General features: G+C 32.9%; 1 protein-coding gene across 2 annotated transcripts in view; it reads left to right on the forward strand.

Annotated features, from left to right (window-relative positions):
• The window catches only part of LOC143255454 (unconventional myosin-XVIIIa-like), a 100,117-nt gene that overhangs the window by 12,216 nt on the left and 62,707 nt on the right, over positions 1-25,194 (forward strand). For both annotated transcript variants that reach the window (XM_076511154.1, XM_076511156.1), the window contains exons 3-11: positions 1,077-1,280; positions 8,178-8,354; positions 9,545-9,755; positions 10,153-10,295; positions 10,777-10,877; positions 18,319-18,379; positions 18,577-18,721; positions 20,719-20,854; positions 23,500-23,604. In XM_076511154.1, the coding sequence (XP_076367269.1) occupies positions 1,077-1,280; positions 8,178-8,354; positions 9,545-9,755; positions 10,153-10,295; positions 10,777-10,877; positions 18,319-18,379; positions 18,577-18,721; positions 20,719-20,854; positions 23,500-23,604 (1,283 nt within the window). The remainder of the gene's footprint in view (positions 1-1,076; positions 1,281-8,177; positions 8,355-9,544; positions 9,756-10,152; positions 10,296-10,776; positions 10,878-18,318; positions 18,380-18,576; positions 18,722-20,718; positions 20,855-23,499; positions 23,605-25,194) is intronic.

Below are 25,194 nucleotides of genomic sequence, written 5' to 3' on the forward strand. Positions count from 1 at the left end.
ACTTGGAAATGAACACAGACCTGGGAATTGAAAACTTGGAAACAAACACAGACCTTGGAATTGAAGACTTAGAAACAAACACAGACCTGGGAATTGAAGACTTTGGAACAAACACAGACCTGGGAGTTGAAGTCTTTGGAAAAAACACAGACCTGGCAATTTTTGTATAGATTCTTTTGGTGCTTTTTTGTTTTACTGAAAATGTTTTCGTGTTGAATTATTTCTGTTTTAAGCTTAGTGTTTTTGTGACAAAACATTAAATTAGGTTTTAGTGACTCTGAATGTGAAGTTAACTTTAGCAACATGAAACATTTATGTATAGAACCATCACACTGTGTGTATGTTTATTTCGGAGTGTGTAAGATACCCAGGTTTTTTTGTGTGTGTTGGTAATATTTCTAAGTTGTTAATTTTAATGTAATATTGAATGCAATAAAAAATGTTTTTGTGTTAAGTATTCATTCTTTTGTAAAGTAAAAATGTACTGTTCAGCTGTATATAACTTAGGATGGGACATTAGATATTTGAAACTGTTGTATCTCAGTTTTTGAAAATTACCAGAAAACATAAATTTCATTAGCAATTTGTTTTTATGTAACTATTAAAGATAAGTTTTTCTTCATAATTTACTTCCATTATTTAATTTTTAGTTCATATTGGATGGGCTTAATAATGGTGATATATCCAAAAGCTGAAAACAGCTTGTTTTTAAGAATATTATTAATTAATGTAATAATAGTTAGTGATGATAGTATTTACAGAGTGAATGATTATTACTTGCAGCAGGGATATGAAATGGAAAAGGATAAATCCAGTGAACTTTGCATAGATCTTCCTAAATACTTTTGAATGTATGTAATTTTGCAAGATTTTTTAAATTTTAAATTCGGTTAATATATGATGAGGTACGAGGGTGCTTTTGATCATTTGCTAGAATACCAGGGTTCATACATCTCAAGAGAATTGCATGGATTTCTGTGAATTAGTAGATCTTTCAAATCCCTGTTGCAGGATTGTAAACAGTGTGGTTTGTATCTGGTAAATGTTAACTAAAGTTTATTTTTAAACTTTTCTAGACCAAGTCAGCTGAGCAGTTGGCGGTGGATCGTGCATGGCTTCAAACAAACCAGGTTTGGCTTGTTCACAAAGGTGGTTTTGCTGGATCTCATCTTCTGACAGCTGAAGAGTCCCCAAGTTTGCCCCCATCAGAGGGCAAGCTGTGGGTGAGACTAGATGCTCAGGGCAGTGTGCTGGAGGTGGACCAGGAGGATGTGGAGAAGGTGTGGTGTTGGGGCTTGCTGGGATCTATGGCATTTAGATGCATGCTAAAACATTTTTCTTGTCATAAATGTTTGCACAAGTTTGTGTTACTTCATTCACACGCATGAATTGTTCAGATTAGATAAAACACCTATATATCATTGCTTGTTATATGATGCATGACATATTCAGAATGAAAGTAAATCATAAGTAAGGTTTATATCACACCATGCTAGATAATATTGGAGTTGGTATGATTGAAGAAAAATCATAGTACCTGAATAAGGTTTACAACATATCACATTACACCACACATGAATTGGTATGATTGAAGATGAACTGTAGTACTTGAGTTAGGTTTACAACATATCATGTTACACCACACGTGAGTTAGTATGAATGAAGTAAGATTACACAATACCTGATTTGGTGTGAATGAAGTAAACTTCACAACACACCAGGGTACACAATACCTGATTTGGTATGAATGAAGTAAGGTTTATGACACACCAAGGTATGCAATACCTGATTTGATATGAATGAAGTAAGGTTTACAACACACCCGGGTACATAATACCTGATTTGGTATGAATTAGGATGACTTAGAATCTACTACTTACAGCTCACTCCATGTTATGTGACAAAAACCAAAACAACTACAAAAAATTAATTTAAATGGCTGAAACAAAATATTACACTTAGTTGTAGCATGTTACATTTGAAATACTCCAAAAAACAACGTAGCAACAACAAAATCTTGAAAAGTAGTTTGCAAAGTAACAAGAAATTTGAAAATGACTCATATAAAATACTTGCAAAATTAGTAATGACGTTTACTTCTGTGATAAAGAACTATTCATTTTCTTTTTTTATTTAAGTTTTTCTAAAAAACTTAGCTTGATACATAAGATTTGTCCATAGGACTCTTATTGTTTGTGTAAGATTTATCCAAAAAATTAGCATTGTTAATGTTTTTCTACAGCAGGATTTCTTAACCACAGGTCCACAAATCAGTGTCATTCTGCCAGTCCATGAAATCTTACAAAACAAATTAAAACATCTGCCAAAATATACCTATATAAATTGTTAGAAAAACATGTAGGTTCAAGAAGTCTTGATAGAAATGAGATAAAAACCTTATAGCATGAGTGCTCCTGAAGAAGAAAGGTTCACCTTTTGAAAGTGCTTGGGCTATAGGGTTTTTATTTCATATATAAATTGTAATGTTTTGTTTTTGTACTTGTGCTTTCACAATCCTCAACAGATTATAGAGGCAACAAGCCAAATGCTTCCATTGAGGAGATTGAGAAAATCTAATCTATAGAACTTAGCCTGGTGGTGTAAGATTTGTCTAGAGATCTTATCTTTCTGATGTAAGATTTGGAGAACTTTCTCTGCTGATGTTAGATTTCTTTACAGAACCTAGCTGTTGGTGTAAGATTTACCAATAGAACTTCTCCTTCTTGTGCAACATATGAAGAACTTAGTCTGCTGATGTAAGATTTCTTCACAGAACTCAGCCTTCTGGTGTCAGATTTGCCTATAGAACTTACCATGTTGTTGGTTTAAGGGTTGCCTGTAGGATGTAGCCTTCTGGTATAAGATTTGGCTACAGAACTTACCATAGGTGTAAGGTTTATGTATGGAACAAAACCTACTGGTGTATGATTTGTGTACAGACCTTAATGTTCTGGTGTGAAATTTGAAGAACCCAGCTCTTAGTGTAATATTTGACTGGAGAACTGACATGAATGCTTTGGCATCTGTCACTCCCCAAAATGCACAGAATAATATTTCACTGGTTCATTTTTATGCCCTAAATCTACATCTGAGAAATATTTTTTCCAATATTATGATTCTGTAGAGAAATTGTGTCATAAAGTTGTGAACTTCCATTGTTAAATACATCTAAAAACTTCCCCTCCCTCCTTCCAATATGTCAGTGTGGTTTGGCAGTTAAAGCCAGCATTTTCTTGGTCAGGTTGAAGCTTTGAAGTTGACCCAAGTTGAATTATTTCACATAGATTTTTTTATATAAAAACTTGTACAAACTTATTTAATGTGCTAAATAAAGTATTTTTAAATACAAAAATGTTCTTAGACCTCAGATACCAGAATAAAAAGTTATAAAACTGAAACAATGAGTCAGAAATTATATATTAATTTTTTAACTGGATGTATTGTTATAAAGCTTAATTCTTTCCATGCAGGCATAGTTTTCTGAGCACGTCACAAGGTTTTATTATCTTAAAATCAAAAGTTAATTAAAATTCTTTATTATCGTGGTATATGAATAAACTTGGTATCAAAAACTAGCTAATTATTCATATTTTATATTAAACAAGTTTTAAGTCCTTAATTTTATAAAACAAAAATCATTCATTTCACCTAGTATGAGAATTGTAACATTTACTTTCTAGGCATCCCCTCTTTATTTTATTTTCCACTACTCCAAGAAGTACAAAATTTAATATAAATTACTTATCATAATGTTGCCATCTCTCAGGTGAAGCAAAATCTTATTTAGTTACAAATCCATCAAGTAGGAAATAATACTTCTCTTGCCATGCTTACCTGTCATATCCTGTCTTTTAGAAATTTCAAAACCTCTCTCTGATGTTTAATACTATGTTATTTATAATCACTAGAAGATCAAGGTTTTAATCTATCAAATGATATGTTATGTTTTCTTTACAGAGAATTGTCTATTCCATTTACAGTTCATACTTTATTCCCACAGGAAACACATTGATGAGCTTAGCTAAATTTATAACAGGTCTTGTTGTATTGTTAGAAAGCTAGAAAAATCATGATAATAGTCACAGTTAATAAAAAACAATAAAAACAAGTACTATGTTTCTTATTTATCATGTGTATTCTTTATTTATTGTTATAAAGATAACTCAAATATAAAAATTAGAAAGTTTTTAGATTATATTTTAAAGCAAAATAAAGGAAAAAATATTTTTTAACGAGCTATGCTCGCATGCAACTCATGAGTAATTTGTGCTTTGCTGTAATTTGTTAGGGTAACATGAGCTACACATTCATCAAGCTATTTACAATTTATGTGGTGGTAATATTAGTTAGTGTTCAAAGGGCAATAAATCCTCTGATAGAACAGAGCTAAGTTTATGGACTTAGAATACTAGAATCTGGGGTTGACTTCCCTGTGATACACAGCAGATAGCCTGAATAGAATTTTTTAAAAGAAAATTAACTGAATTGAACATGTTCCTACTGGCACATTTATCTCTCTTATTGAAATCTGTGTAAACAACAATGTATTTACTTGTCTTGGTTAGTATTTTAGACAAGAATATGGAATGGCCACAGGAAAGTCCATTGTCTCCAATACTCTATGGTGACAAGGAAAACACTTGAAGTAAAAATGTATCTCAAGATGGCTGGTATGGGTATTAATGCTTTTATTAAAATAAAGTAGAAAACATCTAAAGTAGGATCATCTTCAGGTTAACATCTTTGTTCAAATATCTGTAATTTTGTGATTGACATTTCTGCCAAAGACAATTGGAACAAAGTGTTAGAATTGTCAAATGAGTGTGTTTGTTGAGTAATGCAATACCAAACATTAGCACATAATTTTATAAGAAAAGAATTTAAATAAATAAATACTCATAAGGACTAGCTGAGTAACTTAGTTGGTTTTCATACCTGTGTTGGTTGTGTTGAACCTATAATTTTCTTTCTTTTCTAATTAGGACAGAAATATTGTTTAGATTTACCTGTGATAAACAGTTATACATACTGTAAGTTGCATGACAAATGTTTGCCTGCATGGATTGGACTGTGAATGAGCATAATTTTGTTGGATGAACTTGGTAAACAGTTGCTTGGCAAATTAAAAAAAAAAGAAAAAAGTTTGGTCAGTTGATGGTTTAAAGCTTTTACATCTAAGTAGCAGTTTTTTTTATGCCCTAAAGTAGAATTTTCACTTTGTAAGTAAAACTCGGCTGTTATCTTCTCTAAACTTTACCCTTCCACCTATGTACTGTTGAAGGGCAATATCCTCCCAAGTTACCAAATGTTCTCTCTACTGTCACAGGATCGTATTTTCTTTCTTGCAGTGTTGAGAGGTGCATAAAGAAAAACTTTAATTTGAAAAATATAACAAATATACAGATTTCAAAATCCAGGGGTGGAATCCTACCTGTATTCATCACAATTAAGTACTGGTTCTTTTTTGAAATTCAAAGCGAAGTATCACTTGTTGTTTTTAGACACTGGTTTAAGATCTGTATTTTAACAGTACAGCATGAAGAGGTTAGTTTGCAAAAATTGTGATATACCGTTTATGTACCTAGTCAATGTTCTGATAAAGGTGAGTGCTCTCCTCCACCTCTAGAGTGCTGTGAGTTTCAAGTCTCAGTTTAGTATTGAAGTATTTAAATCTATCTTCTTTTTTATTAATTTGTATTTAAACATATATCTGGTGCTTGGAAACAGTTTATAAATATCTAAATACATGTTGATAGTTGGAATAATCACAAATAGCAATAACTGGAAATACTAATTTTGATTAGTTTATTATTTTTGTTTCATGACACTGATTAAGCTGAACATTTCTGAGTAAAAAACAATGAGAAATTCTAAGACAGTATTCTGATCACTTGAATAGTTGAAATCACTTATTATTTTCTTCTGTTAATTAATCATAATTTCAGTTATCTGATGTGAAAATAATTAATGCAGCTGATTGTATTAAGATATACAAGAAACTGTTTGTGTTTAAGCCCAAAGTTACACAATGGGCCATCTGTGCTCTGCCCAACATGGTTATTGAAACTTGATGTGTAGCATATAATCCTTCACAATTACCAACGTGCCACAGAGGCTCCCCCCAGTGACACAGTGGTAAGTGTACAGACTTCCAATGCTAGAAACTGGGTTTTGATACTTGTAATGGGCAGAGCACATATAGGCCATTGTGTAGCTTTGTGCTTAACTTCAAACAAACAAATGCCAATGAGAGGGTAGGAAGGTATAGGAAATAATGTTATTCTGAACATTTCTCATGTATGGAACTTTACAGATATCCATAGTTTGTTTGTTTACTTACAGTTGTGTAGTGTTTCTTTGATATTTCATGTTTAATGAAGCAAAAATTTTATTTTCCATTTTGGAATATAAGTAGTTTACTTATTTAAATTATTTTCACAAAATAATATATTTTTTAGTTTCTTTTGTTTCAAATCACTTCATCAGTCTATGCCAAAATTGAATATACATTTGAATTTATAGCAGTGGTACAGTGTGTAAAAAATGTTTTTTTATGTTTGAAACTTGAATGCAGTTAAAGTGTATGTGTGTATGTAAAAGATGTTGCTGTGGGTTTCCTGAAGTTGTTTTCACAAAATGTTCTGTATCAGTTAGGGTTCCTTAAATTGTTATGAATTTCAGTTATTTCACTTGACCACTTAGAACTGTTTTTTACTATTGAAGTGTTATCACATTATAATAGAGTTATTACACAATACAAAACTTTGTAAACATTTTTGACTGTCTGTTGGTTTTGAAGAATAATAATTAACTATTGAACATAAAATAATGCATGTTAATGATGTTTTGCTCTGCTAACTAAAGCATATTTTACTAAAATAACTTACAGTTGCTTCATTAACAATAATCTGCATGATCGTGAGTTTAATGAGGAGCTACTAACTCGATCCTTACTTTGGTCTCGCTAGTGTAGAACTTACGATTTAAACATTTTGATTTTTATAGTTGGTTAATGATTCTTATGATTGACATATTCAAGATATAAATTATTTTACATGGTGTAATGGTTTTGTTTGAAAACCACCTATTTATGTGATGATTAACAACAAATCTCTGAGTATGCCAGACTAACTACATAATTTTTTTTATAATAAAGAAGGATCCACAGGAGACCTACACATCTGGAAAAAGTGACAAAATATAGGAATATCTAGGACTTCTGAGAAGTCTTTTATTGTTTCTGTGAATACACTGGTTGAAATAGTTTTCTGTCTTCCCAAGTTTACCACTCTCACTTTCCTGTTCATGTATATATTCTAATGGTTCAGTATTTAGACATACTTTTCTTTAGCCCTTTGGTGTTTTTTATTAGTATCAACTGAAACACTTTTCTGGCTTGCTTTCTCTGTAACTGGTATCCCATCATGATTCCATCTAATCTGCTGTATTGGTAGTGCGTTGGACATTTTGCTACCTTACGCTTGCAAGGAAACTTTGAATTTGATACTTCTGACATCTATTCTCTGAGGTATGTGCATTCTCAGAAGAAAATATTCTGGTTGTTTGACAGTTCTTGCTAATTACTGGCTTCACAAGAGCCTTAGTTATTCGACTGCAATAACATCATGACCTTAGTTTATTAAAAAATTGCTTTTCCTACCAAATGAGAAAAATCATTGTACCTTCTCCAGTTATTTTCTGTTTTTAGATTGACAAATATTGTTAGATTGTTCATAAGATTTAAAGGACAGGTAAGGAAATGCTGAGTATATACCTCACTGTCATATAACATAGTACATGTTCTGGTTGCCTCAGAAATTTATTGTTAAATAATCTCAATAAGTGGACGAATTATGAACTGTGTGGAGTCACTCATACCACAGAAACTTCATCTGCTATTGAAATAGAAGTTTCTGTTAAATATAGTTTCAAAATTTCTTCCTTTAAGTACTTAAGTTCTAGTTATATTATTTTCAACAGAACATCACATCAAGTCTTGAAGGTAAATCATAAAGAGTGTTAAATTCTTTTATTAGTTTTTCCATTTTATTCTCAAACTCACTCATTAGATAAATTAATTTGTGCCTTTTGTTACTTGGTTATCTAGAATTGCTCGTTATGACTTTGATAAAGATAAACTATTGGCTTTCTTAACCACAAGGTATCTTTATTCACAGGCTAATCCCTCTCACCTTGACCGTGTAGAAGATTTGAGTGAGCTAAGACACCTGAATGAAAGCAGCATACTACACATTCTACGCCAGAGGTACGCAAGCAGTTTAATTCACACATATGCAGCAAACACGTTACTGGTTATCAACCCTCAGCACCCAATGGCCTTATATTCTGAAAAAGTACGTAATAATTCTTGTATTATCCTTCAGAATATCGTTTCTTGAGAATGTAAATATATTATCTTTTATTTGGAATTGTTACTTGGGATCTAAAGAGCATTTTTATTCACAGCTTTTTGTACAGTTCACACAGCTTTATAAGATTAAATTGTAAAAATATTAAAATACACTATCAACATTATTATTTATCAATAGGTGCATTGTAGACATAAATATTGAAATATCTATTTCAAATCTATAACTGTTTTCATCTAGTGAATACATAAAAATTTGATTTTTTGTGATATTTTAGTACAATCAAAGAAACCAGAAAATTCAATGGATTTCGCAAAATATACCTTTATTCAGGAGAGAAGTTGGTGCTAGAGTTATTGGTTTTTGTGTACTGTGGCTTGTATAACAGTGCAACACTGTAGTACACACAGCTTTTGGCAGGGTAGCAGTTTTATTCAGCTAAACAGTATTTTATAACATGGTGGCTAGCCTTTGGAACAGGGTGTCATAAGGGAGTTTAAGGGAAATTTTGAAAAACATTTGGATGATATAGGCTAGCTTTGAGTGTTTTAGTGTTTAGTTTATTGGATAAAAGGATCCATCTTTTCCTTTACTGTTATGTTAAATAAAGAACTTAAGATGACTTGGAATCAAATACATATCTTAACTATTTACTAAAGTTTGCATCTGCTTATCCAGTTGTTGCGTTTGTCTACTTATCATAAATCATAGCATTTAAACAGAACAGGTGGAATCAACTTTAATAGCTGAGGTACTTGGTGCTTTATCATCCTCTGTGATATTGAATTAGTATATCTCAAGTTCTTTCTGGAATATCATCCTCTGTGGAACAGATTTACTATATCCCATGGTCTTTGTGTTATGTCAGCCTCTTTGGAACTGAATTACTATATCCTAGTTTCTTTGTGTTATCTCAGCCTCTGTGGAAAAGAATTACTATATCTCAGGCTCCTTTTGTTATGTAGGCCTCAGTAATATTGATTGCTTTATTTCAGGCTCTTTGTGTGTTATGTTGACAACTGTAATACTGAATTACTATATCCCATACCTTTAACAAATGGCCCCAGTAGTTTGTAAGTTATGAAGTATGAGATTAAAGGTTACCCTGTGAATATTGCCCAAGTTTCATAAAGAAAGCCTAAAATACTTTAACTACTCAGTTCAATTTTCTTTAGATTATGAAGATGTTTCGAGGAAGCAAGCAAACAGACATGCCCCCACATATCTATTCTGTAGGACGGACTGCTTACAGTGCACTGCTAACATCTCGCAGAGACCAGTCTGTTGTCTTCCTGGGTCGTAGTGGAAGTGGTAAAACTACCAATGTACGACAAGTCTTACAGTACCTAGTTGTCACAGCAGGCTGTTTAAATAATGTGATCAGTGGTAAGAAGATCTTGTTAAATTAAACATTTTCAGTTAAATAAAAACAGTCTATTTTCATCTGTTAATATCTCACAAAATAATCATATATCCATTCCATTTTCTTCTACCAAATATTAGTACTTGAATATCACTTGGCCTTTTGGGTGACTAAACATACACAGCATTCTTCCCTGGCAAATAATCATGCCTAAAACACATGATAATTCTGCATTAAGTTTTTTTTCTTTAATTATAATACTCCTAAATAGAATAGCTTTTTTTTAGGTTGGTTTGGTTAGTTACATTAAATGGTTTACATTTATTGTGGAGGATTGATAATTATTAAAAAGTATTGGAAAAGTTTTGTGGTTAATAGAGTTTTCTGTCATTTACCTTATTTTACCTTATTTGATTACAGTGGAAAAATTGACTGCCATTTCAACACTGCTTGAAGCCTTTGGAAATTGTAGAACTGTTTTAAACAGTAATGCTACTCGATTTACTCAGTTGTTCTCTTTAGACTTTGATCATTCAGGCCAGATTGTATCAGCATCAGTGCAAGTAAGTCAAAATCTAAGTTATTATAGAATCTCTAGATACAAGATAAATTAAACAAACCAGTTGTTGATAAATTCAGTTACTATGCCAAGAATATCATCAAATCTGACGTGTAACTATTGTTGTGGAATAATTTGTTGTTTCTGGCATCTTTTTTTCAATGCAAATGTATGAAGTAGTTATCCTGGCAATGTATGTAATATATTTTTTAAAGACTGATATTTATCAATTACATAAAAAATTATCAGAAAACTTTACTTTTATAAATTTTTTTGTTTTTAATACCAGGTGCTGTTAGCTCTCCTTTTTTTTCCCTCAACAATGTTCAGTTGCAGTGCAAACACGATCTAGTTAAATTTTGCTTGTTTGAGTCAAATGACTGTATAAGTTGTTTCATACGTTAATAAACAGGTATGGATTGTTTATATTTTCAGTTTATTCTTAGATTGTTGTAAATTATTAGTCTTTTTTGTTGTTATTTTAGGCATATATGGTAGAAAGAACTCGAGTGTCTAGGAGAGCAGAAGGGGAACCAAACTTCAATGTTTTTTATCAGATGTTAGAGGGCATTGATGATGCTTTGAGGTACTGTGTAACCTTAAGTTTATTGAATAGTCACGTGCAGTGAGAAGTATGTTGAACATAGAGTTGAAAGTTGTACTGTAGTTCTTTGAATTTTAAATCTTTCTGAGCTGTATTAAATAAAAGTACTTATGCTTAAATAAGTCTTGCACAAAGTCTTCCACACTCTGTAAAGAAAGGGAATTGGTTTTTGTGTGTGTATGTTTATAATTTTAAGCCTTTCTTTGCTTGTTATATTCTTCAGAAAGATTTTACACACAAGACAGCACTGTAGAGGTCAATTAACCAGATATTACTCACTATAATTTAACACAACACATTGCAGCTTTCTTTACCACACTTCATTTTACCAGTTTCTGCACTTTTGTTATAGAAATAGTTACCTTTTTTATGAAAACATCAATGTCTTTTGAAACATTTACTTTAATCTACAAGATAGAATCAATTGATAAAAGAGAAATTAATAACCTTAGAATTAGTTAAATTATCAACACCTTGCATTTTCATACCTACATAAAGAAAACAGTGCATCTGATCTTGTGTAATAACAAACTCTGTAGGTAACTGGAAAACAGTTCATTTTGCTAGTTACTCACAGACCTTTGAGACATAGAAATTAAAAACCTATCCATAGGTAATTTTCAGACTCGAACACAGGTTTTTTATTACTTGAAATGCCAGTACATATTTTATAATTTGTTAAGCATTAACTGACAAACCTAACACCTTAGATGTCATATATAAATTAATCATACACCACAAATCAGTGAGTTAGAGGAATGTTAACCACAAATCCAGAGAATGTTGTATACAGTTCATATGATTTTGTGATAAATGGAACTGCAATTTTGTAATAAATTATTTTAAATATAATTGAAATAAGTGTAGGGTTTTATATATTGGTAAAGAAAGGTGGAGCAACTTCAGACTATTACAAAACTAAAACACAAAGTTAAACCTTTGCTTTTCTGATCTCAATTGCATGTCATCCATTATATAAATATCTCGTTTTTGTTTTAAAATTTAGATGTACCAGTGAATAACCAACTTCTAAGAGAGAGAATATCTAGTATACTGAATCATCACAACTCCATATATATCCCTTGACAGTAGGTGTATGTTGATATTGTCCTTTTAAGAAAGTTTATCAAGTATACTGGACCATCACAATTCCCATATATCCTGTGATTGTAGGTGTATGTTAATATCCAACTTCTGAGAGAGAATATAAACTATTTCAAAACATATTTACCTCCCCACACACTTATAGCTGTTACTCAACTGCCAGGGTTTCTTCCTTTCCCACCTAAGCATTAGTTTGATATTTTTTGTCACTTTTTGAGTCTTTTGTATCCCATTCAGTTGCTTTTGGTGTTATTTATCTCATGTTGCTCTCCAGCTACATCAATGCATCCTCTATCCTGGTACTGTATATAAGCACCTCATTCAGTTAACATTATTACTTCTTGACAAAGTGTCACAAACAGATTTCCCAGTATTATGATTGTTGGAGATACTTTGTACGTTATGGTATTATCTTGTTGAGTTTTGTTATAATTGTTATACTCGTTTTTCAAAAAAATGTTTTTGCCTAATTTGTAAGCTGTTTTACAGTCTGACTTTCTGGACTATTATTTCTGGCAAGGAGGCAGATTGGGTCTCTCCTGTCCTACCTCTGACATCTAGCATTTCAGAAGTCTTAGTTGAGACTGTCATTGATTCTATTTGTAGTGAAATGGAGACATATATTTAGACCTGTGGTTGTTCTCCATTTGGATCTGAAGCTTCAATTAAAGGTGATCCTTGACATTTTGGAGAGAATTTAAATTAGTCTTTTGGATGTTTGCTCCTCTTGTGGGATTGTTGTATATTTACGAACTTGCAGCACTGGGGAACATGGTTTGATTTCCTAGGATAGATGCAGCAGATGGTCTAAAGTTCCTTTGCTCTAAGAAAACAACTTTACCTCACAAAACACTGTTCCTATCAACGCTCTCTCTAAATGACTTTTGAACAAGGAAAACGAGACTGCATTGGGATAAGCTACCTTAGATTTGTTTTCTTCTGTTGATTCTTCAAGTGTGTGATGTTTTGGACTTTATCCCAGTTGCTTTTGAACCTGCAATGTACATAAAGGCTGATAGGTCTTGGAGCAAATTTTTAGTGTTTTTGTTTTCTTCATACATGGATATTATGATTCATGTTGGAAGGTTTACTTCTCAGTTATGTGAAGGATAGTTAGGCCTTACTTGGCATGTTGGTGGAACTTTATTTAGCCTGCTATTATCAGGTGGAGGCATTTTTTGACTCTCAGAAAGTATATCTGCTTCTCAGATTTTAAGGTTCTAGGTAGAATTTGTAATTCAGCTGAATAGTTCAGTGCCTCCTGTTAGAAGAGTCTCAGAATCACCAACTTCATTGAAGATGAGCTGGATTCATTGTTAGGATACACAAAGGTTTCAGATATCAGCTTCTACATCCTTGTTGTTGTTATTGCAGTCTCAAATTACATCAGCTCATATAGAGAGTAATAGTTCTGTCCCTATGTGTTAGGCCTGACCCCTAACATACGCCCATCAGTACACTGATACCAAGAATAAATTCTGTCTGTATCCAGAATTTCCACTGCAGTGGTTTCTTTGATTATTGTGTATCTTCAGAGACTGGGGGCTTGTTTCCAAGAATTTCTGGATATGTGGTGACCTTAACCATGGGTCCAGGAGCACTGCCAGTCTGAGTAAAAAATAGTTTTTCAGTTCACATCTTCACCACTGTTATCCACCCAACCTGTAGGGTTTCCATCTTCATCAGTTCACAGGATTTGGAACTTAGTTTAGGATTTTCTGTGTCTGGTTGGTCTGGGGCTAGTAAGAGAGTCATGCTAGTTCTTCTGAGTTTTATTCCAATCAGTTGTTGGGTCTATGCAGACAAGATACGGGTGTCCAGTCATTGATCTTCCTCATCTATATCAATATTAAGGTTCTTCAAGGTTCACAGGTTACTCATTCTTCCATTTATGTTGATGTTACTCTACTGGTATTGTAGATGCCCCATTTGGTTGTAGTCAGTTTCTATGTGCAGTTTTCAAAGTGGTGGTATTCCACCACTATCGGTGTTTGTAGTGCACAAGGGTCAAGTACTACAGTTCTATGTTTTTCCATTCAAACTTGCACTGGCTTCATGCAGGTTCTGATATTTTATACAAGTTTTTTTTGTTTTTTTTCATCCCTTTCATCCTATCATACTGTGCACACACCATTTCATGGATGACTAGTTACTGCTGGCATCATCTCATCAATTGACAGACCATCTCATTCTGATTCTGCTTTGAGAAACAACCAAGACAGGCTTCTCTTTCAGGAATGAGACATCTATTTTTGCTCCATTTCAATATGTTATCAATCTGGATATTTTTATTTTTCATCTCATCTCTCATTTGACTCTCATCTGACTCAACTCTGTAGAATAAGATGCCACAGTTTTACCTCTCTTGCTTATACTGTATGGATAGTTTTCTCTTGTGAGAATGTAGGCATCACCCAAATTTCTTGTGCATATGGGACAAGAACACAAGTGATCCTTTTCTTGGTCTTTAAGTGGCCAAAGATTATACACATCTGTTTCTTGGTTTCCTCAGTTTCCGTAGTCAGGATTACTCTTCTATCTTGAGAGGTTAATTTGGGATGCTACTATAATTTGGCTTCCTCCACTTACCACTTCATCCAGAGTTCCATTATTTTCATGAATTCCTTGTGTCAGGGATGAAGTATGTATGTCCAACAGTCAAGAATTCCAGAGTCCATGCTGAATGACAAGGATTCCATAGACAGTATTTTTGTCCTTGTTGCTCTTCAACAGACAGTGCCTCATTGTTTGAGTTTATTAAGAGGTAAAACATCAGGCTTCACTCTGATACTTCTGTGGTGGTGTTTCTCATGAAGGAGGAATATGGTCCAGGGCTCCTTGTATTTGAATTTTGGACCTCCTTTCTTGGGTCCAGTCCTATCTTATTACCTTTCTGGTTTAACATGTTTAAAGGATGTTGCCTGTTGCAGCAGGTCGTTTGTCTCAATTCAGACAGATTCTCGCAACAGAATAAAATTTGCATTACAATGTTCTGTTGGATTGCTTTTCATTTTGCAACTCTTAATTGTTGGGAATGGTGTATTGAGAGTAAGTTAAACCCTGTTTAATAAGTGGTGTCAACCATAGCTCATTTTTTGGTCTGGCTCTTTGGCAGAGGATTTTGCATCTTTGACAATTACCTTATTTAAGGCAGCCTTATCAATTACCATTTGAATATCGGGACCACATATTTTTTGAGTCCATAGCACTCGCCAGGTTCCTCATGTTGCTTTGGCACATAGTTCCAAATAACCATTCCCATTACCTACCAGATCATTTAAGGTCACATTATAGGTTCTTTCTCAATATTTGTTTCTGACCTGACTTTTATATACCATGTATTCCTTTTACTTTTAGGTACATGTTTTACGGATACTGACCTATGGACATCACTAGTTGGAGTGATTTGAGTTTTCGTCCACAGACCACTTGTTCATTTTCTCTACATTCTCAAACCAGTTCTTTCACCTGACATGCTATCAGATGGGAAAGGCATTCAGTCCTTTTCTCTGATTCATCTTATTACTATCTCCCTCTCCTATACCTAATTAGGTTTTGATTTTGGTCATGTTCAATGAGGGTGTTGAAGGTTTTATTGCCTGCACTTATACCTTTAGAGATACAAGACAACACTTTTTATTCTGACTCTCTTTGGAGATGAGGTATCTTCTGCAAGTCATATCTAATCAAATTTCACTTTTCTATATGTCCTTATCCTTAGTTGTCTGGTTGAATTGCCTGTTGGAGGTTGTTGTGTGGACTGGTATGTGGACTTCCTTGAATACTTGTATGTCACATTATTATGCCTGATTGGGCAGTCTCTTCATCTGGGGTTTTTTGCCTACCCTCTATAGCTATCTTAACCATTTCTGCTAGATTATTTAGAGGGGTAAGTATTTTTATTTTTACTTGTTAGGGTATCTTACCCTGTTTTCACAGGATCTTACTCTGTGGGAAGTGTTGCTCAGGCAGGTGTGTTTTTATCATACCAATTCTGCACTAGCAACTACTAATTCAGTATACATTATACAGGTTGCAATAGGCTCTGCAGAAATGAGGTGTTTCATAATACCATCTAGTAACTGACCAGGTAATATTACTGTTCTATGATAGACTGCCACTTGTGGCTTGTTACAAATAAAGCATGAGGAGATCCTGTCCATCCCTGATGATTTTTGTATTGAATAACTTGAGGTTGGTTTGATTTTTAAAATTTAGGGAACTTGGTTCACCTATTTCACTGTTTTCAGAGCACTGTTCCTCATGACTTCCCAATACGCATTACCCTCAGATTCTACTAGTTGAGTTAGGAAGTCCTTACCACATCTGGTTTCCAGTCACTGGAGTGGTGGACAGAGACTTTTCCTCCAAAGTGTCAGAATGAATTTCTCTACTCTTGGGGAAGAGGAAGAAGTTGGGGACCCTCCTACCTAGATTCCTAGATACTTTTCCCAGATGTTGGTAGGAGTGACACCAGCTTACCAGCTTACGTGGGAACCTGTTTGTAATACTGGTTAATATTTGATGCTTGCCTATTATTTTTTGATCAATGTAGATTCAATACATTGGTCATCTCCTCATCATTCCAGTCATGGAGTGGTCCCAACCTGGATCTTTCATTGAGCATAGTTATTTCACTTCCTGCTAATAATTCTGGTTGCAAGTATAATGTAAGTAATGGTTGCAAGTGGGATCCACTCGTATATCTGTAACATTGTGATCCAATTGCACTATCCACCAATGTGGGATGGATATAGGGACCAAGTCCTTGTAATCCCAACCCTGAGTAGTGAAGTCTCAGTTTTCTGGTTGGGCTGGCTTATAGTGATGATAACTCAGGGACAGTTCCATCTTTGATACAGGAACTGGGCTAAGGTTGAAAAGTATGCATATTATGGATGTAGTGCTGTTCCCAAACCAGGGCACTGCTCTTATTTTGGTTTACCCATGGCCTGTGCATAAGCTTTCTGTGTGGATAATACCCTTACCAGTTTCTCCACCTTCTCAATGTGGGATTCTAGCTATAAGTTGGAGAGGAAGTAAGTATTATTAGAAATAAATTTTAGATTTAGGAAAATGTACTTACAATAATACTTAACTCCACTGACACTCTCTCACCTTTCCTCCTCACTAAATTCAGTGTTAGAGACTTGGGTAGTATAAATCTCAAATAACTTTCTGAATGAGGTGCTTATAAGCAAGAGTAATTGAGTGAGGTATAAAAGACTGGAGCAAGTGAGAAAAAAATCAGATCGATGCTCAAATGGGTAAAGGAAAAAAAACATGGCAGTCAAGTAATATCTATAAGATCAGTATTACTGGAAATATATTTTTAAATTAAGGAAATGTTAACTTCATGACTACCACAATTCCCTCTTTATTCTTTAACAGTAGATGTATGTTGATATTCAACTTCTAAGATAAAATATCAAGTATAGAAGAACATTACAGCTTTCATCTCTCCTAAACCCCTTTGGATTAGGTGTATGTTGAAATGAAACATCAGTTGAAATTGACCTCCCTAGTGCATTGAGTATATCTGTGGTGAAACAGTTTTTCAAGAAATAGTGACAAGTGTTCATTTTAACAGTATATCTTAACACAATAAAAATAACTGTTAGTGATACACACATTTGCAGCACATTCATCTACACGTTTTTTTAAGCCAGTGAGTTATTGTGTACATCATACTTAGTTATTGAAGTACTTTATTATTTCAGTAGATGCCTGAAAGTTATGAAACTCAATATTTTTGTTGAAATGAAAATCAAGATGTTTTGTGTATCAGGTTTTCAAGAACCAGGTATTATTTCTAGGCATGTTTTGTAAAGTTGCTCCTACAGTGTTAAATGAAAGTTGTTTGAAATAATATTTGATTTTTTTACTCATGATGTAGTTTCAAATAAAAAACCCTCTTAGCATTGTAAGAGTAAATTTATTTTCTGCAAGTGATCAAATTATTGGAGATGTGTAACTTGGAGTCATGTTGTTTACCATTAGAAAAATGATTTTATCTTTTGTGTCTTATCTTGTATATCATCCTTGTAAATGTACTTAGTAATGTGTGTTATGTAAGTAAACCATAGATAGTGTTTTAGAAGTATGCAGTATAATTACAGTTGCTTCATGATAATTTTTATTGCCATAAAAGCACTAAATGAAGATAAAAAAATATCTCTTTCATTGTTTGGATTTATGAATTGAATGCTTGGAGTTTCATTTTTGTTTAAGTTGTAACACATCATTTTCTTGAAAATTAATAAACTGTCTGTTTGCATTCATCTTCTAGAAGTACATTTTTATTCTATTTTGGTTATAGAAAAGAGCTTCATTTGGAAAATGTGGAAGAACCAAACATATTTATGTCACCATTACAGAAAGTAAGACCATTTTTATGGTTTTGGTTTATTACTTTGTGTGTTATACCTGAGCTTATAAAGTGTTTGTGGATTTTATAACCTGTAAATATGGAAAGTTGATGTTTCTGAGAGTAAAGTGTTCAACTGGTATTAAATGAAACATTATTGTACAATAAAATATTTTGAAATTAAACAAGTCGTATTTCTTAAAACATTAGGTTGAAGATAAACACAGAGCTGGTTTGTCTTGGGCTTTTCTGTGTGCAGCTCTGCAGACTTTGACTATTCAGGATGCAGAAGCAAAGGCTATATGGAGTATCCTAGCAGCAATATATCATCTTGGAGCTGCTGGAGTATCTTGTGGTAGAACATGTTTATCATATTATTAGAATCAGTAATGCTCACTGTTATATTCTTTCATGCAGTGTTTAGTCAGGTGTTAGTTATTATTGATACTCTTACATGAATGACTAACTTTATATCACTAAACATGTAGCAGGGTGAGACATTTCAGAATTTATAGCCAGATGTTATTAAATGTAGCAGATGTAAAGTAAAATGGAAAAAAGCTGTTATTGTACATAATTAATGAAATGAGTATGGTCTACCATTGGAGAAGAAATGTTTAGTATAACTCAAAATTTACTGAGTATATATACAGAAAATATGGTAGTATTTTAGTAATATGAATCCATCAAGATCAGGTATGTTACAAAAGTATTTGTACTGAAGATATGTTTGTGAAATTATGGCATTGGTATGACTCAGACCCTGACAATTTGGAGCATAAGATGATGTTTGTGTGAAGGATAAAAGTACTTTTTTCATCATTTAGTTTGCACTCTGCATTTTCATAACTTAAGAAATACATATCTGCAGTTTTCTTCTTTACCTGGTATTTCCTCTGTCATTAACTGCCACCAAATCAGCAGTATAGGGTAAAATTATTTGCTGATAGCTCTGGCTGAAATGCATAATAATAATTTGAATGGTACTGTCTATTAGGTCATGGCTTTCACACTTTGACCTCCACCTGTTCACATAGGGTTAAGCACGTTGGAAGAGTATAGTATTCAGGGGTTGTGACTTTATATCGCAAAACATGTAGCTAGAGCATAGTGTTCAGGAATTCTTTATGTCACTAAAATGTAGCAGGAGTATAGCATTTCAAGGAATGTTACCTTGTGTCATTAAACATCTAGTAGGAATAGAGCATTTCAAATAATGATACTTTGTCACTGAACATGTAGCAGGAGTATAACATTTAGTGTGTTGGTGTATGTCCTTAAATGTTTTGTATGAGTACAGCATTTCAAGGTCAATTGCTATGTGACATTAAACTTGTACATGTAGAACATTTTTAGTTGTGTTGCTGTATGTCATTCAACAGGTATTATGGGTAGGGCACATCTGGTAGTGTTACTGTATACCTTTGAATTTTTAATAGTATACAAGTTTTAGGTTTTTAACTTCATAAGGCAATATAAAAAATCTTGAATTTCCCCAGTATTAAAATTGCAACTTTTTCCTTAGGTATCTCGTCTTTTTTAATTTATTTACCACAACTCCAAGCAGTATGAACTCTAACGTAAATTACTTATTATGATATTATAATCACTCAAAGCATAATTCTTATAGCATTCAATATTATTAGTTACACATCCATCAAATACAAAATCAGACCTCTCTTGCCATGCTCACCTGTTATATCTTGTCTTTCAGAAATATCCAAAGTTCTCTCTGATGTTTAATACTATATTATTTACAATCAATAGAATATCAATTGATATTTTATATTAATTGTTTTCTGTACAGAGATTTAAACACTTGGGTAAATTATTATAGCATTATTATGGCTTTCTAGTCAACTTGCATATAATGTACAGGAACTGCAAAATAGGTAATGTACTTGTTTTTAAAAACCAGAAGTTTCAAACCTTTAACAATGATCTGTTTTTAATACAGAATTTAAATATTTGGTATTTTTGTGTTTCATAAAGTTAATGTATTTTATGTGTGACACTGTCCTGTTTTAATTTCACAAACTATTAATAATGAATTTCTCTATGTAATAAAGTGTGATGATATTTTTTAGTTTAGAATGCTTTATGGTTCTCATTTTTAAATATTTATATACATTGTGTATTATATTGTTATGTGCTTATTCAGACAGTTTTATAATGTGTAGGACCCAATACAGGAAATAGGATTTAAGGAATTATAAATATTGCATGGTTGTAGTTCTTGAAAGATGTGAATTACATGTCAAATATCCTCTTGTTTATTTCAAAGGTAAATAATGCTTTAAAAATCTCTGAAGAACATTAATACTTATAAAGTTTGTTATGTTTCAAAAACAGCACTTTCGAACAAAGCCCAGTTTGCTCGACCCCAGAGTGCTCAAAAGGCTGCATCGTTGCTAGGCACTTCAGTAGAAGACTTAGCGAAGGTTATTTTTAGTATTGACTTCTTAGGTTCTGCAAAGAACTCTCCAAGGTTGGTTTCAAGTTTTAATTATGATTTTGTGCTGTAAGTTACAATAGTATGTACATGTGTGTAGTGTTACACTTGATGTCACAGTGAGGTGACAGCTGTGGTATCATATGTAGTCATAATATGGTATACAGGTATGTCTAGTGCTGTTTGAATATATCTGCATGTACAGCAACTGTGAAGTTTTTAAATATGTATATGTTTATATACTTGTATTGGTATTTCCAGATGAACAGTAATGGTCTTCATGTTATATATATCAATGTATATATCTAATGAAGTTGTTTTATGTATATTGATAATTTTGGTCATATTTAAATGCAGTAACTTCTCACTTTATCATGCCCTTAAACAACACATGGTCAGCTTATTAGAAAGTATTGTTAATACTTCCTAGCATCTAGAAACTATAGTTCTACTTTCTTTTTGAAGATTGTCCCATCTTTTAGAAAGTATTGTTATACTTTCTTCTTGGTGATGGTCCCTGAGAAAAAGTTCATGGGGCTTACCTTTGAATGTAAGCTGACCTTTATACCACGCATCAAGCAGCTATGGGTAAAATGTACAAGAGCACTGAACATCTTCCTTGTTCTCTCTTCCACCACTTGAGGAGTGGATTGATGTTCTATGCTTGTGCTCTTATTTGATCAAAACTAAACTATGGATCACTGGTCTATGGCTCTGCCAGGATTTCAGCCTTGAAGATGCTGGACCTTATTCATCATCAGGGACTTTCCACTCTTCTACAGTTCAGAGCTTATACACAGAGTCTCATGAACTACCTCTGTACCTCCACTGTTTGCAACTGTCTTTACTATTTGCTTCAAAACTTCGTTCCTTACCGAAGCATCCCACCTGGAGTTGTGTTTTCCATCCTTGGTGGGCCATGCTTTTTCAGAACAGACAATCTGCTATTGCTTCTTTTGGCCATTGTATTCAGGTTCAGTTGGATGAATTAGGTCTGTCCTTGAATAACATTGCTGGATCCACTGGTCAGCCCATCCCACCATGGCTTATTACAGTCCCCAAATCTTATTATAGACTATCTATAATAAGTCATCTGAGAAAAGCAGATATTCCCAATTGGAAACACTCTCTGTTATTTGCTGAACATCGTTTGAACCATCCTCCCTTTCCTATTTATACAGATGGTTTGAAAACAGGTGACAGTGTGGGTGTTGCCATGGTTTGTTGGGGTTTGGTGGTTGCACACAGAAACCCCTCTACAGTTTCTGTGTTCACTGCTGACCTATATGCCATTTCTCTTGCCCTGGATCACAGAGAAGCCAAGCTGTACTCAAATTGCACTATTTATACTGACTTGCTTAGTTCTCTACTGGCCCTGGAATTGCTTCACATTATTTCACACCCTGTTCTTGCTGATATTCAAAACTGACTGGCCTATTTCTCTTTAGCATCTACTTCTATCCAGTTTTTCTAGATACTGGGCTACATTGGTATTCGCAGAAACTAGCTCTCTGACACCGCAGCTAAATCTAGCTGCTCTGGCACTATAACTGCTATGCTTATTTCATACATGGACTATGGTCCTCTATTGAAGGCTTGGCTCCGTGCCAGTTGGCAGTCAACTTGGAGTGAGCAATGTGAAAACAAGCTTTTCCAAATAAAACCCTCTATTGGAATTTGGCCATCTTGCTTCCATAAGGATTGGAAAGAGGAAGTTGTGCTAACTAGACTATGCATTGGTCATAGTTTTTTAACTCATCATTTGCTTTTAGCTGGGACTGATGCACCAATGTGTTGTCTGTGTAACATTCAGATCCCAAGGTTTATTCTGAATGTTAGACAGTGTTATTGGCAATGATGACACTGTTTACCTTAGAAATGTTTTTAGTTTCTTAAAGGCCATTAATCTTTTTAATGCTATTTAAGTTTTTTTTTAATCTATACATTAGATTTTTTTAATATGATTCCCTTTTAAGAATCAAAGTACATCTAGTTCAATTTGAAATTAGAAAATGACCGTAATGTTAAATAACTCCAAACCAAAACTGGAAAGGGCAACTTCAGGTGACTAATGCTAATAGTTTAACTTACCCACGAGTCATTCTGTCGAGTTATAATAATGACAATTATGCTTCAGAAAGTCCTTTACAACTTGTATTACTGTAGTTTTTCTCTTACTGCTGTAAACTAGATATAAAAATTGGTTTTAATGATATTTATATTTTTAATTAAAAAATTAAACTTTGTTTTGTTTTACCTTAAATTCCTCATATGAATTTTAATAATTTTACTTTAATTTTAACTTTTTACCAGATGTTTGGTGCAGATAGCCTAGTTATTTTATGCCATAAAACACCAAACCAACCAACCAACCAATCTTCTGGAGGACTGTCCCAGCTTTTTGAAAGTATTGTTATTATTACTTCTTGAAGATTGTCATAGGTTTCAGAAAGCACTATTTTGCTCTCTTTGAGGACTGTTAGAGTGTTTAGAATCTTGATCTACTTGCTTTTGTTACAACTTGTCTTCTTAATTTTTTGGGGGACAGACTAGTACTTTGGTATTTAAGTTTAATCTGTTTCCCCATGATAGTCAGTCAATTTTCGTAATTTCTTTTTCTCTTTTTATGCTTTATGAAAACTAAATAATATTTTGTTGATAAACTGAACTTTCTTTCCTAGATCAGGAAATGTAGATGTGATGAATGATGCTTTGGAGTCCCTTCAAGCTTTAGTAGCGGGCTTGTACAGTGAAGTATTTCATGCGCTACTAACCCTTATTAATCGGTAAGTTTTCTGATTTTGTGTTGGTTATGTAAATGATAAAACTGAAGGATAATATTTCATGTTAAATTTTAAACATTACATTTTAATATCTAAGTGATAAATTTTAACATTATTCACAAAATAAAATTGATTTTTCCTTCGGCAATATGGACAACTAACAGCAGTTTCCATGTCAAAGAAGATTTAAATATATAAGTAAGTGTTTTTTTGAAATAAACATTTTTGTTTTAAACTTAAACAGTCAAACTTAAATTTCAGATTTTAATCATATAATTGTTGTATAGAATCATTTCTATGTGACATTAACATAACTTGTATAAATCATTAACTGTTTTAAACAACTTTTGCCAAATTTTTCTAGTTTTTACATTTATTATAACAAAGCTTTAAACTAGAGAATGTTTTTTGAAACTGACACAGGTTTATTAAAATTGGTTTTCACTAATATCTTTAGGTGCTTGCATAACTTCCACACGTTACAGATTTCATACATTATAACTTTACATCTTCTACACATATTGTAACTTTATAGCTTCCTCACATTGTATTTATGATATTGCAATTTTCACGTACTTGTTGTAACTTATGGGTGTGACAGCTTTCATACACACGTTATAAATTTGTGGGTTGAATGCTTTCTATAACTTAGACATTACAGCTTTCGGACACATTATAACTTCTCAGGTTCAACACTTACTACAGCTTACAGCTTTCACACATTAAAGTGTAACAGGATCCACATTTTATGTAACTAGTTTCCTATACATCCACCCAGAAGTAAAATGTTTAGTGTTTTAAACACTATCTTACCAGAGGGCTACCAGATAATAAACATACTGTTTTTGCTCAGTTGAACATAAATAGATTGGTTTGGTGAGCAGTGCAGACTAGCTATGTTTGCTACATATCATTACTTAAACCTGAAACAACTATAGCTATTAAAGAAACATAAGCTTTATTTTACAGTTTTTTATCAAAGTGTAGAACTCATTACAAAATTACTAAGTAATAGTAATTCTTCTGAAAGGATCATTGGTAATAGTGTTTAACTGTAATAAAATGTTATGTAACTACTCAATGATTATGTTATCTTCACAGTGTGAATGTAATTCATTGCATTACATTTATTCTGTCACTGTCAGTAACACTGACATCATAATTAAAGATTTCCAACTATTAAATTGTAAAGATCTAGAGTATCAGGTGGAAAAAAATTGAATGTAAATGCACCAAACAAGTAATTAGTAAAGTTAAAAATATACATATTTAGAAAGTTAGTGAATAAAGTTATTACATCATTACATAATACATATTTAAAGAAATTTACTGTGAACAGCAAAGTTGTAGTTAAGAAAAGATAAGAATTTATATTATTTACATTGTAGATACATCATCACTCCTGCAGGTTAAGCAACCAATAACCTTATTTTTATTTGTAAAATAAACTATATTAAGATTTTATTTAAAGAACTAGTTTTGATTTTAAAACATTAAAATCTGTAGGTGAAGAAGTGTATGAACATGTTAAACCAATTTAGAAGATATAGTTAGTATTGGAACTAGAATTAGGGAAGAGAAAAATACCATAAA

The sequence above is a fragment of the Tachypleus tridentatus genome, chromosome 7 (assembly GCF_004210375.1).
Source record: "Tachypleus tridentatus isolate NWPU-2018 chromosome 7, ASM421037v1, whole genome shotgun sequence".
In the NCBI taxonomy this organism is placed as follows: domain Eukaryota; kingdom Metazoa; phylum Arthropoda; class Merostomata; order Xiphosura; family Limulidae; genus Tachypleus; species Tachypleus tridentatus.